Source organism: Microtus pennsylvanicus, chromosome 3, assembly GCF_037038515.1.
Source record: "Microtus pennsylvanicus isolate mMicPen1 chromosome 3, mMicPen1.hap1, whole genome shotgun sequence".
NCBI classification, from domain to species: domain Eukaryota; kingdom Metazoa; phylum Chordata; class Mammalia; order Rodentia; family Cricetidae; genus Microtus; species Microtus pennsylvanicus.
This window is the reverse complement of record NC_134581.1, coordinates 47066449-47083482: the sequence shown is the minus strand read 5'-3', so window position 1 is coordinate 47083482 and position 17034 is coordinate 47066449. Positions and strand designations below refer to the sequence as shown.

Below are 17034 nucleotides of genomic sequence, written 5' to 3'. Positions count from 1 at the left end.
CTGGAAACGTTGCTGATCCACATCATACCTCTTTAGTCATTTCCTTCTTAAAAAAAGATTTTAGAATATCTTAATTATGTGTGTCTTTGTGCATGTGAACGCAGTGCTTGGGAGTCCAGAGAGGGCATTGGATCCTCTGAAGCTGGAGTTACAAGTATTTGAGCCACCTGATGTGGGTGTCAAGAACTGAAGGCTGGTACGCCGTGAGAGTAGTGTGGACAGCCTTGGAGAGGCTGGCTCCTGGGCTGTTCTTCTCATGTTCACTCTTATTTCGAGTGCTCTTGACTGCTGACTATGACCCCAAACCCCTTAGCTGTTTTCACACTGTTTTATTAGTTTGTTTTAGGGTTTATTTTATTGGATTAAGATAGATTTTAGCTGGGCATGGTGGTGCATGCCTTTCATCCCAGCAATTGAGAGGAAGAGTCAGGCAGATCTCTGAGTTTGAGGCCAGCCTGGTCCACACAGTGAGTTTCAGAACAGGCAGGGCTACACAGTTAAACCCTGTCTCAAACTAAACAAAAAACCCAGCAATTTTCTTCTATTTTTATTGTAGTAGTTATTTTTGTAACTAATTGTACAATTTCTCCCATTTTTTCATTTTCCAGGACTCAGGTTTTGGTACCTTAATTGTACACACTGTTTCCCGTACCTTTTGCCATTTGGGGGTTATAATTTATTGTTTTTATACTCTCTTTATATACAGACACTCCCTCTAAATCTACGCTTAAGCTGGTTTTGTGCCTTTTATGCTCTATATAGCTTATCATTAATCTTATCTGTTATAGCTTGTTTTACCTCAGTTCTATAATTTCAAATTCATTCTTAGAAATTAAAATTTTTTGTTAAAACCCTCCAATATTTTAAATCATAAACCAAAGTCGATAATTGATAATATTAACATTTGTGTTTTCTCCTGGGTTCTAGATATTTGGGTCCTCTGGTAAGATAGCTCCTAATTTTGTTTTTTGAACACAACATTGATGCCTATGAGGGATTATTTCTTTCCCTTTAAGAACTTTGTACGTGTGTGTGTGTGTGTGTGTGTGTGTGTGTGTGTGTGTGTGTGAGAGAGAGAGAGAGAGAGAGAGAGAGAGAGAGAGAGAGAGAGTTTGTTCTCCTGACTGTCTGTGTACAGCATGCATGCTTGGTGCCCCTGGGAGTCAGAAGAGGGCATCAGATCTTCTGGAACTGGAGTCACAGAGAGCTGTGAACCATCTGGGAACTTAACCCAGATCCTTCTCAAGAGCAGCCAGTGCTTCTAACTGGTGGGCCATCTCTCCTGTCCCATGCGGACTTTTTATTGATCACACACTCCAGGGAGTGTTAAATTTTCCCTTGGAGAGGGCACTTGGGGGAACAGCTCCCTTTGGACAAGGCTGGCTCCTGAGCTGCTCTTTTCATGTTTGTTCCTATTTAAAGGGCAGAGCCCTCCAGATCCCACCGAGAGCCAGGGCAGTTTACAATGCACCCCTTTGCCCTCCCTCCCGCCAGAAGTCTGGTCCTCTTATTCCTGCTGTTAACAAAGTCTTGGTGCCTACTTTCTACTTGATGGTTTTCTTTTCAGTCTTCACACTTCTGTAGATTACTAGTGGGAAGTAATTCAGATCCCCAGAGTGGGTAGCACATCTTATACTTAGTCACAGCACTTAGAAGGTGGAAGGGGGTCTTTGGAGTAAGCTGACAAGTTGACTTCATCCAGTCTTTGAGGTGAGCACTGGAATCAACTGATAGACCTTGCCCCAGTGAATAGGTAGAGAGGTATGGAGGGAAACAATAAATTTCCGACCTCTGGGGAACATACTCGTGGAGTCTTTGTGCTCACTTTCTTGTGCTTCCCTTTTCCTGGGATTTTCACCCTACCTGAATAACGAGCCTTCTTGATCCTGGACATCAGGGTTTGTTTCTCTCTGGGGAGATTGCTCTACACTCTGAACCACTGGCCATGTGTTTGATCTCCAAGTCTGCAGAACTGCCAGTTGGTCTGCAGACATGAATGTGGACCATGGAATGCAGCTACTGCGTGCAGACGGTCGTCTTCTGTGTGTAGACTGTCTGCTGCTATTGTGTGCAGGCCGTCTGCTCTGTGCGGACTCTCTGCTGTGTGCTGACCGTCTTCTGTGTACAGACTGTCGTCTTCTGTATGCTTCTCCCTCCTCAAGGATACCAATCCTTCAGTCCCAGCTGCCTTGGTTGCTCTCTGACTCTGTTTAATCTTGCCCACATTTTTAGCTGGCGTTCAGCAAGCATGAGTGTGATTTTAGCTTAATGTAATAAGTCTAGACAGCCTGAAGCAGATGTCTGGCAGACAGCCTCTCTGTTTTACTTCCCTATGCTTATTCAAGATGCCAGCAACTGCTTTATGTGCATTTACTTCGTGTCCAATTCTTTTTGTGTTCATTTTTTCTCATGTGTTTTCAGTTGCACAAATTCTATAAATTCTCTCTTCAGAATTTTTCTTCCATGTGTCTTTAACCCTTCCTGCTCTCATTTCAATTGCTCTGTATAATAGTAAGCTTTTAGGATATAGCATGTCATTTTATATGGTTTTTTGTTTTTAATTTTTTTATATAGTAAGCTCTTTATGACAAAATACATGGTTTTATTTCATTTTACTATTAACTCTTATAAAATATACATGTTTATTGATATATGCTTTGACATAAGCATATCTTGTGGAAAAGTTAATCCAAGCCAATTAGCATATATAACTAAATAGGAACAAAGCCTGTATAAATGTCATAGAAACCCCACTGCTTTGGATGCAAAATTAAACCATTAATAAAGATACATTACCCAGCACACTTATGAAATTTAGAGTCAGAACACATAAAATCAGTTCTTAGCAATTTTCTAGAAGTTCTATCTTGTTCTGTTTTTCATGTGCGTATAGAGGTTGGATGTAGATCCCAGGTGTCTTCCATCATTGCTCTCACCAAATTCATTGTGACAGAGTCTCTCAATGATCCCAGAGCTCACTGGCTTGCCTAGTCCAACCAGGAAACTTGCTGTAGGGATCCTCCCTTTCCGATTTCTAATGGCTGTATTTACAGGTAGCCCTCTGTGCCCATGTGGCACTTACATGGGTCCTTGGAATGCCATTCCTAACATGTGAGAAGCAAATGCTTTGACTGCTGAGCCACCTCCCCAGTGCATCCTGTGACCTGCATCCTCCCACGCATCCTTCACGGTGTAGACTGTTGACTTGTGTCACCAGGATGTTCCATCTCTTGTTCCCCTCTGAGGAGACTACACTGAGCTCTTAGGATCCCGTGATTACACTGCTCATTAACTCCTAAATCTCTGCCCTGTCCGCACTCCCTGTTGCTTCCGGTTCCCATGACGCCTACTGACTGCTGTGGCCTCACGGCATCTATTTGTATCAGTCTAGTTGAAAGCCGCTTTTCTGTTACCACTTCCTACTTCTCTGGGAAAAATACCTTGCACCTCACCAGAAGAGCGAAAGTATCAATGTGTCAGAACCCACGGAGTCCAAGTTCTCAGCCTTCATTTCCGTATCAGCACTTTCCTGTTTTAGTTATTTATTTATTTATTTTTGGTGTGTGTATGTGTGTGTGTGTGTGTGTGTGTGAGAGAGAGAGAGAGAGAGAGAGAGAGAGAGAGAGAGAGAGAGAGAGAGGGGGGGGGGGGGGGGGAGGGAGAAAGGGAGGGAGAGAGGGAGGGAGGGAGAGAGAGGGGGGGGGGAGGGAGGGAGAAAGCTGACCTGATTGAGTTTTTAAAGCCTACCATAGATGATACTCCATCTGGAGATGTCAGTCCTTCAAATGCAGTAACACCCTTCTTATGAATTGTTTATGCCGTTTAAATTAGCTTGTTTCATTTTGCTTTGCTTTATTATATCTTTTTATTGAGCTCTACATTTTTAACTGCTCCCCTCCCTGACTCTCCCCTCCTCTTTAACTCTCTCCCAAGGTCTCCATGCTCCCAATTTACTCAGGAGATCTTGTCTTTTTCTACTTCCCATTAGATTAGATCTATGTATGTCTTTTTTAGGGTTCACATTGTTGTCTAGGTTCTCTGAGATTGTGATTTGTAGGCTGGTTTTCTTTGCTTTATGTTTAAAACCCACTTATGAGTGAGTACATGCGATAATTGTCTTTCTGGGTCTGGGTTACCTCACTTAATATGATGTTTTCTAGTTCCATCTATTTGCCTGCAAAATTCAAGATGTTGTGATTATTTTAAATTTTGTGACAATCATTATTGCCCGAATAATATGCTTCTTCGGGGAGAAGTCTTTAACTCACACACTAATCTTCTATAGACTGGAAGACCCCTTTGACCAGAATTAAATGGAGTTCTGACGCACATTAAATTCAGAATACTCTCTGTGGCTGTGTGACTACAAACGTGTTTGACAGACACGCTGACAGTTAATCTCAACTATCAATCTACTAAGGTCTAGAATCATCTCGGGCCTGTAGGGTGCCTCTGAGGGAGCATCTTCATTCAGTGAATTGAGATGTGAAGACCCACAGCTGTGGGAGATTCCATCACTGGGGCTGGAGCCCTGAACTATAGACAGTGGAGGAAGTGAGCTATGTGCAGTGTTCATCTACTTCTTGACTGTGGCTATGATGGGACAGATGCCTCCAGTGCCCGCCTCTGGGACTTTCCTCCTGTGATAGAGTATAACCCAGACTGTGAGCCACAATCAACAGTCTCCCTTACATTGTTTCTGTAAGGTCTTCCATCACAGCCAAGAGAAAAGAAACTAAGATGGAAAAGAACTCATAAGAGGAAAATTTCATTGGTAAATCATGGTTTCTATTCCAGATACATGAATTTCAAAGACAGTTCTAACTTGTATTAAAATTAAAGTCTGGTTATCTAAAAGCCAGAGAAAGCATTCTAACTTTTTGTCTTTTTTACTTTCTCTCTCTGTGTGTGCTGTGCATACGTGTATGTGCATGGTTTTATATGTGTATGTGGGTTCTCATGGACCTATCTGAGCATACATGTGGGGGTCCATGGCTGTGCATACGTGTATATGCATGGTTTTACATGTGTGTGTAGGTGCTTATGCACCTGCTTGAGTGTGCCTGTGTGTGTGCACGTGCTCACACACCTGTCTGGGCATGCATGTGGAGGTCAACAGTTGTTGTTGGGAATCGTCCTCCTTCACTTTTCCACCTTTGTCACTGAAGCAGACTCTCTCAATCAAACCCAGAGCTTACTGACATGCTTAGTCTTGGTAGTCAGCTCGTTCTAGGGGTGCCCCTGTCTCTATCCTCTGACAGGGCAGCCCATGCCCACCTGACATTTTGTGTGGGTTTCTGGGAAGTCAATCACTGGTCCTCCCTCAAGCTTGTGTGGCAAATGTTTAGAGTGCTGAGCCATCTCCCCAGGACTATGCAGTCTGGCACTTTTACAGGAAATAATTTCACCATCTAAACCAGAGCCCATTTGGTGTTTCTTTCTCCTTGAATGTCTAACTACTGAAATATGCATCAGCATCTTCACGGCCTCAGAGACGCGCCAATCTTCCCACAGCAGTTTTACGACAGAAACGTCTACATTCAAAGGAGAAGCGTGTAAAAGAGCTCTTGGTCTTTACCACTCAGCTGTAATTTTGCAACACTGTGAATTCGGGACAAAGCGAGAGAGTGAAAAATCACTACTTACAAGGAATATTCCGGAACAGCATCCTTGAAGGCAGGAAGTTCTCGCACATACTCATTATAAAACCATTTCACTTTGAAATGCAAATTCATATAATCGGTGCTCTTGCATAACCGCTGCTTCTCATGTTCTGTAACAGATAAAATCACACAATTAATAAAGTGTGGCTTGCAGACAATGCCACTGGGTTCCAATTGACCTTTGTTATCGGCATTTCTATAAAGAAGAAAACTGTATATTCCAGGCATAGTGTGTTGCTGAAGGCAGACCTAACATTCTGCAGCATGGGAAAATAATCCTGAAGAGACAAGAAAGATAGTTCAGTGGTTAAGAATGTTTGTTGCTCTTAGAGAGGTCTGTGCTCTGGAGTTTGGGTCACAGTATCCATGTTGGGTGGCTCACAACTGCATGTAGGTCCAGGGGAACCTACACTGTTTTCTGGTCTCTGAGGGCAAAAACACTCATGTGCACATACCCACATACAGATACACACAGATTAAAAAACAAGATAAAATAATCCTGGATCCTACAAGAATGGCCAAGTGATACACTATGAAATGGTTTGAGTATTCTATTATGTCTCAATTGGAAAGAGAAGAGAATTTTGACGGAGAAAGATTAACAACATAGTAAAATTTGCATTTATCTGAAGGCTCCCATTACTTTGCTTTTAGCCAAATACACAGTGACAGGAAGAATTAGCATTCTAAGGAATCAAATATGACTTAAAGTAGAAGCCATAATTACCAATTAACATGGGACATGTGTGTCATGTGCATGGGCAGTAACATCTCAACCTAATTTTAACACTTAAGGAATTAAGATGGTTGGGGATAGAAAAATATATTTAACTTCTAAGTCATATTTTTTTTTTATTTCCTTGGAGGGATTTTCTAATATGTGACTTAAAGAAGGTAGCCTAAGGCTGTTTACAGGATCTAGGCATATGGAGCTGGGTAGAAGAGACATATAGAATGTTGCTGAGCATATGTGTTTTGTATATTTGTGTTTATGTAGATGTGTGCACATATGTGTCCATGTGTTTATGTATGTGTATTCATGTGAGGAGGGAAGAGGTAAAAGTCATATTACATGGTGAATATCATCTTCAAAGGAACAACTTCACATTTCCTAAATCTGGCTCTGGCTTTGATACTGAAGTGTTTCAGAAGTTTTTCATGATTCCAAGCATATGTATGTGCTGGCTAGCTGAGATGGCGAATGCTGGGTGGTTCTTATTTCCCAGGCTCGTAGAAGACTAATGTTAGACATGACGTACATGAACAATATTACTCATGCTTTGACAACTAGCTGACCACGCGGAACTGTCACATACCAGGAATTCCAGGCACATGGGAAGATGAGGGAAGAGTATTGCTAGGACAAGGCCAACTTGGGCCGCAGAGTTAAGTGTCCTTTCTGATAAGGTGAGAGCGAGGGGGAGAAATCTGGAAATTCACAGAGTCAAATGAAAATGGAACACAGCCTATAGTCATAGCAGTTTTGAGAGGGAAACTTAAGAGTTACGAGTTCCTACATTAAAAAAAAATCAACACGAGCTAAAATATGTACCCCAGTAATACAGCTCAAGGTCTTAGAAAATTGGAACAAGACAAAAGTAAATCTAGAAGAAAGAAGGGATAATGATCAGAGTAGAAATAGAAATTAAAAGACCAATGCAACAGACAAATAGAACAAAAAGATAAACTTGTCTGAAAAATCCTTTTCTAAACTGATCTAAGGCACTGGAGAAGGGATGAGGGATGACAGGAGACAGACACACACAGTGCACTCACAAAAGTTACCAATAAAAGAACAAAAAACAAGCAGTCTAGTTAACAAATGGGTAAATTATCTGAGCAGATACTTCATAACAGAAGAAATACAAATGATTATTAAATGTGTAAAAGAATACCCAATACCTTCAGCTGTCAGAGAAACATGAACCAAAAGCATAGAAAAGTTCCATTTTGTCCCATTCAGAATGGCTGTACCAAAACACAAAGGCGGTCAGCTAGAGAGAAAAGGAAAGGAACCCGCTACACTGCTGGTAAGAAGTTTTAAGCCATACAGCCACTGTGGAAAACAGCACTCAGCTTGTTTCAAAACCTAAAAATAGAAACACCACATGATCCAGGTTGACCATGCCCAGGTATCAGGGAGGAAATGAAGCTGGCACACAGAGGCGCTGCCCACGTTTATGGGTACAGCGCTCACAGTGGCAAAGTTACAGCATCAGAGCAGATACCCATCAGAGGATGCATAAAGAAATTGTGTATGTTCCCAGGGGGGGGTTTACTCGGTCTCCAAAATGAAAGGAGTTATATCATTTAGAGGCGCCCAGTATGTATGTGAAGCCAAACAGCCTTCCAGACAGGTATTGCATATTATCTCATAGCCATAGAACCTGCGGAGGAAAAAAGATCTGAAGGTAAAAGAGTGATGATTAGAATGATTAGGGTAGGAAGCAAGAGCAAAGAAGAGAAAAGAAAGGCTACAAGATGATAGTGGGGGTGGGTAGAATTGATTATAGCACAATATACATATGTATGGAACATCACAGCAAAACCAATAACATAGAATTTGATTTGTTTTAGACGAACTATACCTATAAATGACAACCTTAAATGCTTTTTGTATGAAAATTATGTGTGTAACTTTTTTGGATTTTAGCTTTATTGAAATATTTTACATGAAATTGTATAGTAATCAATTAAAAGCTGACATGAAAAGCTTATCTTTTTATGAGCTATAAGTTCAAGCTATGTGATTTTCAGATAAATTTGTTTCTTTATTCTTTAAGAACATGAAGGAGTACACGTTCAGATTGGGTAGACAAAGAAGATTTTGCAAGTCGAGCTGACACAAGGAAAAAGATTGAAAGAAAAAAAATCTCAAAGCAAAACTGTGCCTGCATTTTTTAAGTAGGAAAAAATGAGAGCAGAGAGGATGCATAGCTCAGAAAACACCATACTGTCGGGCATGTTTGTAAGAAGAATACAAGTTACTTGAAATTGCATGTAATTTTGTGGAAATGGAGGTGATATATTTCCTAGAAGAAAAATATAATGAATTCTGGTTCTATAAGTTTAAATATTTAAATATTACCAATCAAAGTAGAAGACCCACATGTACAGGTTGAAAATTAAATTTTAACTTTGCCATCTTCCACGAAGCTAAAGAAAAATTGGCACATCACATGAATTTTATCATCACTAGAGAGAAGTGTTCATTAAGGTAGAAGGAAGAACACAGTGAAGCTCATGAGCTTGTTTGTAAACTATACATATTTCAGGGCTATGGTAGCAGGGTCTCGGGCCACCTGTTCCAAGTGTGTTCTTATATTAGCAGAATTCTGAAGGTGAGGGCTCCCAGTTTCATTAAGAGAAGAGAAGTTTATGAAGCACAGGCCAGATCCTAGATGAGGCACTGGGAATGAAAATGAAAGGTCACTTTTACTGCAACTTGATACAACCTGATACACCACCTAGCTGATAGCCATAGGAGGCAAGGGGAGGAGCAGATGAGGGTGGGGGTTTGAGGGGAGGTGGGGGTGACTTGCAGAGGAGAGAGGGAGGAGAAACTGATACTTAATTAAATAACTAATTAAAAAAGAACTCAATAAGGATTTTACAGTTTTAAAAAAAACAAAAGCAAAGAACAAACAAAAAAACAAGACAAGACAAAACAAAAATAGAAACGAAACGAACCAACAAACAACAACAAAAGCTCCAAAAGGAAGGTCACATGTGCTGTGCTCTCCATCTGAAGGGCATAAGGGGCAGGAAGGAGCAGTGACAGGCTCAACAGCGTGACAAGTGTGTGAATTATAGGATGATGTAGTCTGCTGGAGGGGATGAATTTAGTTGAGCTATTAGACAGCCACAGGCATAATTTCCTATAGTGGAATTTAGTAGAGTAAAGGAATCAATAGGACCCATTTGCCCTGGAAGAGCCCTACTTCACATACCCACTCTCCTTTATGAAATTACATAACTGGGCCAATGAACAACCCTACCCCCCCCCCCCAAGTTTTTGTTTCTTGCATTTTGAAATGATTTAGTGGTAGTTTGGGTGAACCATAAGTATCTCATGAATCCTCCCTGGGAGGTGTGGCATTCTCTATACCCTGAAGAAACGAAAAAAGTGTTCAGGCAGAATACTTGTCTATTTGCTTATCCAGTTTGAACTTCACTTCTCTTTAAGGATAGACGTTGCTTCAAACTCTACTACAGAGCTACAGTACTGAAAACAGTCTGGTATTGGCATAAACATAGACAAGAGGACCAATGAAAAAAAACAAAGACCCGGATATTTATCCACATACTTTCAAACACCTGATTTGTGACAAAGAAGAAAAAATATCAAATGGAAAAAAAGCATATTTAACAAATGGTGCTAGCATAACTGGATATCAACATATAGAAGAATGAAAATAGATTCATACCTATCACCATGCACAAAACTCAAATCCAAATGGATCAAAGACCTCAACATAAAGTCAGCCACACTGAACCTCACAGAAGAGAAAGTGGAAAGTACACTTGAACGCACTGGCACAGGAGACCACTTCCTAAATATAATCCCAGTAACACTGACACTGAGAGGAAAAAATTAATAAATGGGATCTCCTGGAACTGAGAAGCTTCCGTAAAGAAAAGGACATGGTCAACAAAACAAAATGGTAGCCTGCAGAATGGGAAAAGATCTTCACCAGCCCCACATCAGACTTAGGGCTGATCTCCAAAATATACAAAAAAAATAAATAAACTCAAAAAATTGGTCATCAAAAGAACAAATAATCCAATTAAAAAAATGGAGTACAGACCTAAACAGAGAACTCTCAACAGAGGAATCTAACATGGCTGAAAGACACTTGAGGAAATGTTCAACATCCTTAGTCATCAGAGAAATGCAAATCAAAACAACTCTAAGATTCCATCTTACACCTGTAAGAATGGCCAAGATCAAAGCCACTGATGACAATTTAAGCTGGAAAGGTTGTGGGGAAAAGGAAACACTTCTGCATTTCTGGTGGGAGTACAAGCTGGTCCAGCCCCTTTGGATGTCAGTGTGGTGATTTCTCAGAAAATTAGGAAACAACCTTTCTCAAGACCCAGCAATACCACTTTTGGGTATATATCCAAAGGATGCTCAACCGTGCCACAAGGAAATGTGCTCAACTATGTTCATAGAAGCATTGTTTGTCATAGCCAGAACCTGGAAACAACCTAAATGCCCCTTGACTGAAGAATGGATAAGGAAAATGTGATATGTTTATACAATGAATACTACACAGAGGAAAAAAAATAATGACATCTTGAAATTTGAAGGCAAATGGATGGATCCAGAAAACATTATTTTGAGTGAGGTAATCCAGACACAGAAAGACAATTATCACATGTACTCACTCATAAGTGGTTTTTAAACATAAAGCAAAGAAAACCAGCCTACAAATCACAATTCCAGAGAACTTAGGCAACAATGAGGACCCTAAGAGAGACATACATGGATCCAATCTACATGGGATGTAGAAAAAGACAAGATCTTCTGAGTAAATTGGGACCATGGGGACCTTGGGGGAGAGCTGAAGGGGAGGGGAGAGGCAGGGAGGGAGCAGAGAAAAATGTATAGCTCAATAAAAATCAATAAAAAATAAAAAATAAAAAGGATAGAAGTTCTTTCTTCTTGCTAATGTCCGTACTCAATTCATAGCTCACAGAGTTCCTGAGCCCTACACTTTAATACCCTCCTTCAGCGTCTCCCAGCCCTGCTGCCTCCAGGGCTCCAGGGCCCCAGAGGAATGTACCCATCAGCCTCATTCACTGTAGCCACCCTGGCCAGGCCACCTTCTCGTCTGCCTGATCTCCGAGTCTCTCTGTAAGGAAGGAGAAGGGACAGGAGAGAGAGGTCCTCTCTGACCTTTCTAAAAGACTAAATCTGGTTTTGTTCTTACTTGGGAACTATCCATTTTCATCCCTAAACATTAGCCTAGGAAATAACATGAAGCTATCATGGCTTTCTGGAAAAACATTCTTAGAACTATCAGTTTAAAGTTCGTTTGTTTCTGTGGAGGCAGGATCTCAGGTAGCGGCAGCTGGCCTTAAACTTGCTGTGTATCTAGGGTGGGATGTCTTTGAACTGTGATCCTTCTGTCTGTACCTCTTTAGTACAGTTACAGGTGAGTGTCACGTTAGTGGTTTGAATGCAGAATGTCTTCCATAGTTTCAGATATTAAACACTTGCTGGCACTGTTTGGAGAACTTTAGGTGATACAGGTTGCTGGGGGAAGTACTTCACTAGGGGTGGGCTTTGAGAAAACAAAACAAAACCTTGAACTATTTCCAGTGAGTTCTGCCAGCTGCCAGCTTCCAGCTTCTCCTGCTATCCCTGCATGCCACTTGCTGCCATGGTTCCTCACCAGGATGGGATGGACTCTTATCCTTCTGAAACTGTAAGCCCCTATAAACTCTTCCCTGTCTAAACTGCCATAGTCACAGTGCTTTACCAGCAAAAGAGAAGCGACTGAGACGGCCATTCTGCCTGGTTTGTGCAGAGCTGGGGATTGAGCTCAGGGCTTCAGGCATGCTAGCCAAGCTCTCTATCCAGCCACACCCCTAACTTCAGCTCTAGCCTGTCCTACACAGATGGGAGCCACCGAGTGAGTGACATCCCAACCCTACCGAATCTCTCTATCTTTGAGAGGAGCTCTTCTTCTACATTTTCAGCTGATCTTTGCTACTCTCTGTGGATGGAAACAGGAGACTGACAACACCAGTTCAAGAAGAGAGCATTTGGCAACTCCCCAGGAACTGCTCCTCAGCCGAGCCAACAAGCGACCTGCAGTCTGTTGAGTTAGTCTGTGATGGAGCTCCGGTCTTGAGGACAGTGTAAGGAGAAACTGGAATGAAAGGGTATCTAGGGTTCCCCGTGATGTTTTTTTCATAAACAGCAGGAACAAACAGAAGCTTTCATCTATAACCCTTTATTTCTTCACAATGACTTTTTATAAACACCAAGAACCTCCTGTGGTAATTCTGACGAGTTGCTAGACCTTCTCCTTTTAAGGTCAGGCACACAGTTGGACTGCATATGCTAACAACCTTGCTTGCTGCACGAACTCAGGAGTGACGAGCATGGTGAGTCTAGGCTTGTTATAAAGAAACTCTTGTGAAATTTCCCCATTCACTTCCCCTTATATGCTGGTCGAATGGAGGCATCCAGAACATATAGTTCCAAGGTCCGTAGACAGCAAAACTCCAGATGCTAAGATGCTGAGTCCCTTAGCCATGTAGCATGGTAGAGCTGCCCAAACTTTGACTTAGATAAGTAAAACCTAAGCAAAAGTTATATTATTATACTGTCTGTTGTGGAGTTGGGTCACATGGTATTACATTCCATTATGTCACAGAAAGGTTTTCAAAAGCTATTACTCCTTAATTATTATCACCCTGACTCCTATTCCAGCTACTGTACCTTTATTGTGTGTGTGTGGGGGGGGTAGGTGTGGGGTTGGCACAGGGTCTCATGTAGTCCAGGTTGGACTTGAACTCACCATGTAGTTGATAATAATCTTGAACACTTGATCTTTCTGCCTCCCTCTCCCAGATTCTGGGATTTCAGGCATGCACCACAGGGCTTGGTTAATGATGGAAATCAACTGATCCACAGGGAGCTCAAGCCCAGGACCCTGGTGTTACTAGAATCACTCTAGAACTATCTAAACTAACTGGGTAGAGTAGTATAGATTTTAGGAAATGTAAACCAGACTATAATCCACAGCTCCAGAGAATTGAGAGCGTGGGGGACAGGGTGGAGGGTGGAAGAGGGGAAGGGAGGAAGGGGAGTGGGAAACTATATATAGCTCAATAAAAACAGTAAAACAACACCCCCCCCCCAAGAAAAACAAAAAAAATGTACTCAAACTATTATAGTTTGGAGGTAATCTATCTCTCTGCACTCTGTGTGTTTAAATGTAATCCCCATTGTGGGGCATTAAATGGATGGAAACTTAATACATCTGTGGTGCTTAGAATTAGAGACTCTGGGAGAAGATTAAGTTAGATAAGGCCATTAGCCGTCAGGCCCACTGTTGGAAAATGGAGGCTTTAAAAAGAGCTCCAGGCACGCAGACACACATGCTCCTGCTTCTGTGTGATGCATATGAAAGGGGCCCCCTAAGATGGCTACTCTTGGTTGTCAACCGGAGAGAGGGAATTTCAGTTGAGGAATTTTCTCCATCAGCCTGGCCTAAGTTGGTGTGAGCATGTTCCTGATTGCTAACTGATATAGAAGGCCCCACCCTTGGGCAGAAGGTCCTGGGTCCTGTAAGGAAAAAGACTGAGAAATCCAGGAAGCAAGCTGGGAAACATTTTTCCCTTCAGGCTGTTGCCTTGACTTCCCTAGATTATGGACTATAATCTGGAAGCCTAACAACCCCTTTTCTTTCCCAACTGGTTTTGGTCAGTTTTATCAAAGCCATGAACAACAGACTAGAGCCGGCTCTTATCAGAACCTGTAAATGCTGAACAGACTTTAGGTCTCTAAAACAGCTAGACAAATCAAACTTACTATCTTTACAATGTTGCCTGTCTCAGATATTTTGTTATAATTATGAAGGTTCACACTTGAGCACACACAATTATGCACACATACATGTATATATGCACGCGTCTGTGCACATCTGTGCACATGTGTGCATGGAGGCAGTCCCACTGCTTGGTGGAATTTGCCCCATTACCTCTGACATCTCACGGTCTGATTCACCACCACATGGGGAAACATTCAGTCCCACTTACTAAGCTCATGCTAAAATCAATGTGTAAAGTTCTTGGATGTAAAATAATCCAAGAAAAATACGCAGGGTTTTTATATGGACTGCTACCCCTCCTGGACCTTCTGGACCAGTTTACATGTGGAGTTCTTTGGTGTATTCTAGGGAACCACCATGACCTCAGGGGCTTAGGAATCATCACACCCAAGCTTGCTTTTCCTCTGTGTGTTTCCCCCATAATGTATAACTCCACCTCCTATTGGAAAAATTTTCAAAAGAACCATAATTACATATGCAGTGCACCCTACCAAATATCTATGGCAGAGATTATAATATCAAGTTCAGAAATATACATCAAGTCATCTTGAATCCCACTCAATTATTTATGTGTAATGCTGACTATATTAATAAAGTTCTCTTGTGCTCATATGACATGAATGACCCTTAAATTTGTTCAGCCACCAATCCTCTGACATTTTTAATTTTGACCAATAAAGACTGGACTAGCTCATTACATTTACAAAACAAACCATTTAATTAGATTTTCCAAACTGCAATATAGTAATTTTTGTACAGAATTCAATCTTTGAATTTCAGTGGGAAATATGAATATTTTACTAGTAAGATAAAAATGCTTACTTAAAATTACACAGAGAAAAGGACTTGGCAGTCTAGAAAAAAATCTGGCTGTAAAAATGTATTTATTAGCATTTAATTGGAAATGTATATCTTTCAGGGAGTTAGTGTTGTATGCATAAACTTTACATACAATGTAGAAGCATTATTATATGTGGCTAATATTTGTTTTTTTTTTTTTTGAGACAGGGTCCTGTGTAGTGCAACCTGTTCTAGAATTCATTATATAGCGAAGGGTAACCTTGAACCCCCGAGGCTTCTGCCTTAATATCATGGAACTATGGGTGTGTTTAACACAGAACCCAGCCATTCAACCCATTTTCCTGACAAGGCAAATGCCCATCATCATCACCATGCTCCTGTGATATTACTGGCTGCACAAGCACTTTGCTTTGTCCTGAGAGATGGGTAGCATACATTATAATTCTCTATACAGTCGTAAAACCTCTTCCTTGGTAGTTGACACCATTCTCTGTTCCCCAGAGGTAGAGATGAAGGGCTGGAAGGGATATTAAATAAGAAGCAGAGGTTATTACCCAGAAACTGGGTTCTAAAAGAAACGAGTACCATGAGTACCAGATTGTTGTTGTAAAGACTGACTGACTCTCTCTCTCTCTCTCTCTCTCTCTCTCTCTCTCTCTCTCTCTCTCTCTCTCTCTCTCTCTCTGTTCTATGCTACTGTGACTCCTTAGTAAGTATATATAGGTAGAGGTTGTGGGTTCTCATTCATACACTGAGAAAACTAAGCCATTTCGGAAAAGCCCTATAAAGATCTAATGCCATTTCTGCATCTCTGAAGGTGAGGTAGCACTTAAAATTCTGGCTGCCGAAGTGAGGTATGGTATTAGCAAGGCAGACTCTAGGAGGAACAAAAGAAAATAAAACTGTACATATTGTGTTTAAAAAAAAAAGCTCGGACTCAGGCGAATCCTCCATAAATGAGAGCAAGCAAAGAGCACAGCTTAACCAGGAAAGCAGCTCACGTTTGTGAGGCTTCTCAATAATAGCTGACTGTGACATATTCCTGACAAGCCAATTACAATGCAAAGAAATGAAACTAAGGGGAAAAAAAAGAAACTAATACGCCTTTCTCTGTGGCCATCGAGATGAATGCTGGGAGCTCGAAGGAACAGGCAGCCTGCTCAGGATCTCAACAACTTCCTCAGCAAAAGCCCCGGAAAACACCCAGGCTTCCTGGCTTTACAGAACTGCACATGGTGTGGGTATATTTGCCTCCTTGAGAGATCCTCTGATATATCTATTTAGAATTCTGGTCTAGACTTTTTGGTAACAACTGGGCTGGAAGGTTCACAGCAAGAAATCCTGGAGAAGGCTGGGTCAGAGCCCCAGGATGTCGGGGACAGCAGGGGTAGAGGTCCTTATCATCTGGGCTAAGATGGACAGCCAGGAGTAAAATAAGCATGCTGGGGATGGAGCAGTGTTCAAAACAGAGATAAAACATCAGTCAGAAACACAATGGTAAAATTCAGCACCCAAGCAGCTACTGCCATGAACTGAGCGACCCTGGAACAAGGAAGGGCACAGACATAGACTCCTCTTAGCTTGTATTTTTTTTCATTTAAAAGCATTTTACTATAATAATTATTATTCTCTGTGTATATGCCATGGGGGTGGTGCATAGATCTTGCTAACTTGGGAGGTCAGAGGACAACTTTGTGGGATCAGTTCTCTCCCTCCACGTTTACGTGGGTTCCTGGGGTTGAACTCAGGCTGTCTAGCTTGTACCTGAGATATCTCACCAACCTAATATGTAGTTCTATTCATCAGTATCCTAGCCACAGACAGAATATTTCATGAGAGTCAGAACTGGGAACTGAAATGTAGATTCCACTCATGTACGCAACATGAACACACTCATTATTTACGACGAACCAGGTACTATACCACATGGAGAGAACACAACACGGAAGTGAGCGGTATCTCCACTCCCAATAGCTTATGATAAGAGACAAACTCTACTT

The 17034-nt window shown here is 41.5% G+C and overlaps 1 protein-coding gene across 6 annotated transcripts in view; it reads right to left on the bottom strand.

Moving 5' to 3' along the window:
- Window positions 1-17034, bottom strand: part of Unc13c (unc-13 homolog C) — a 453039-nt gene that overhangs the window by 107533 nt on the left and 328472 nt on the right. For all 6 annotated transcript variants that reach the window (XM_075965264.1, XM_075965261.1, XM_075965265.1 and 3 more), the window contains one exon: window positions 5647-5773. In XM_075965264.1, coding sequence (XP_075821379.1) covers window positions 5647-5773 — 127 coding nt within the window. The remainder of the gene's footprint in view (window positions 1-5646; window positions 5774-17034) is intronic.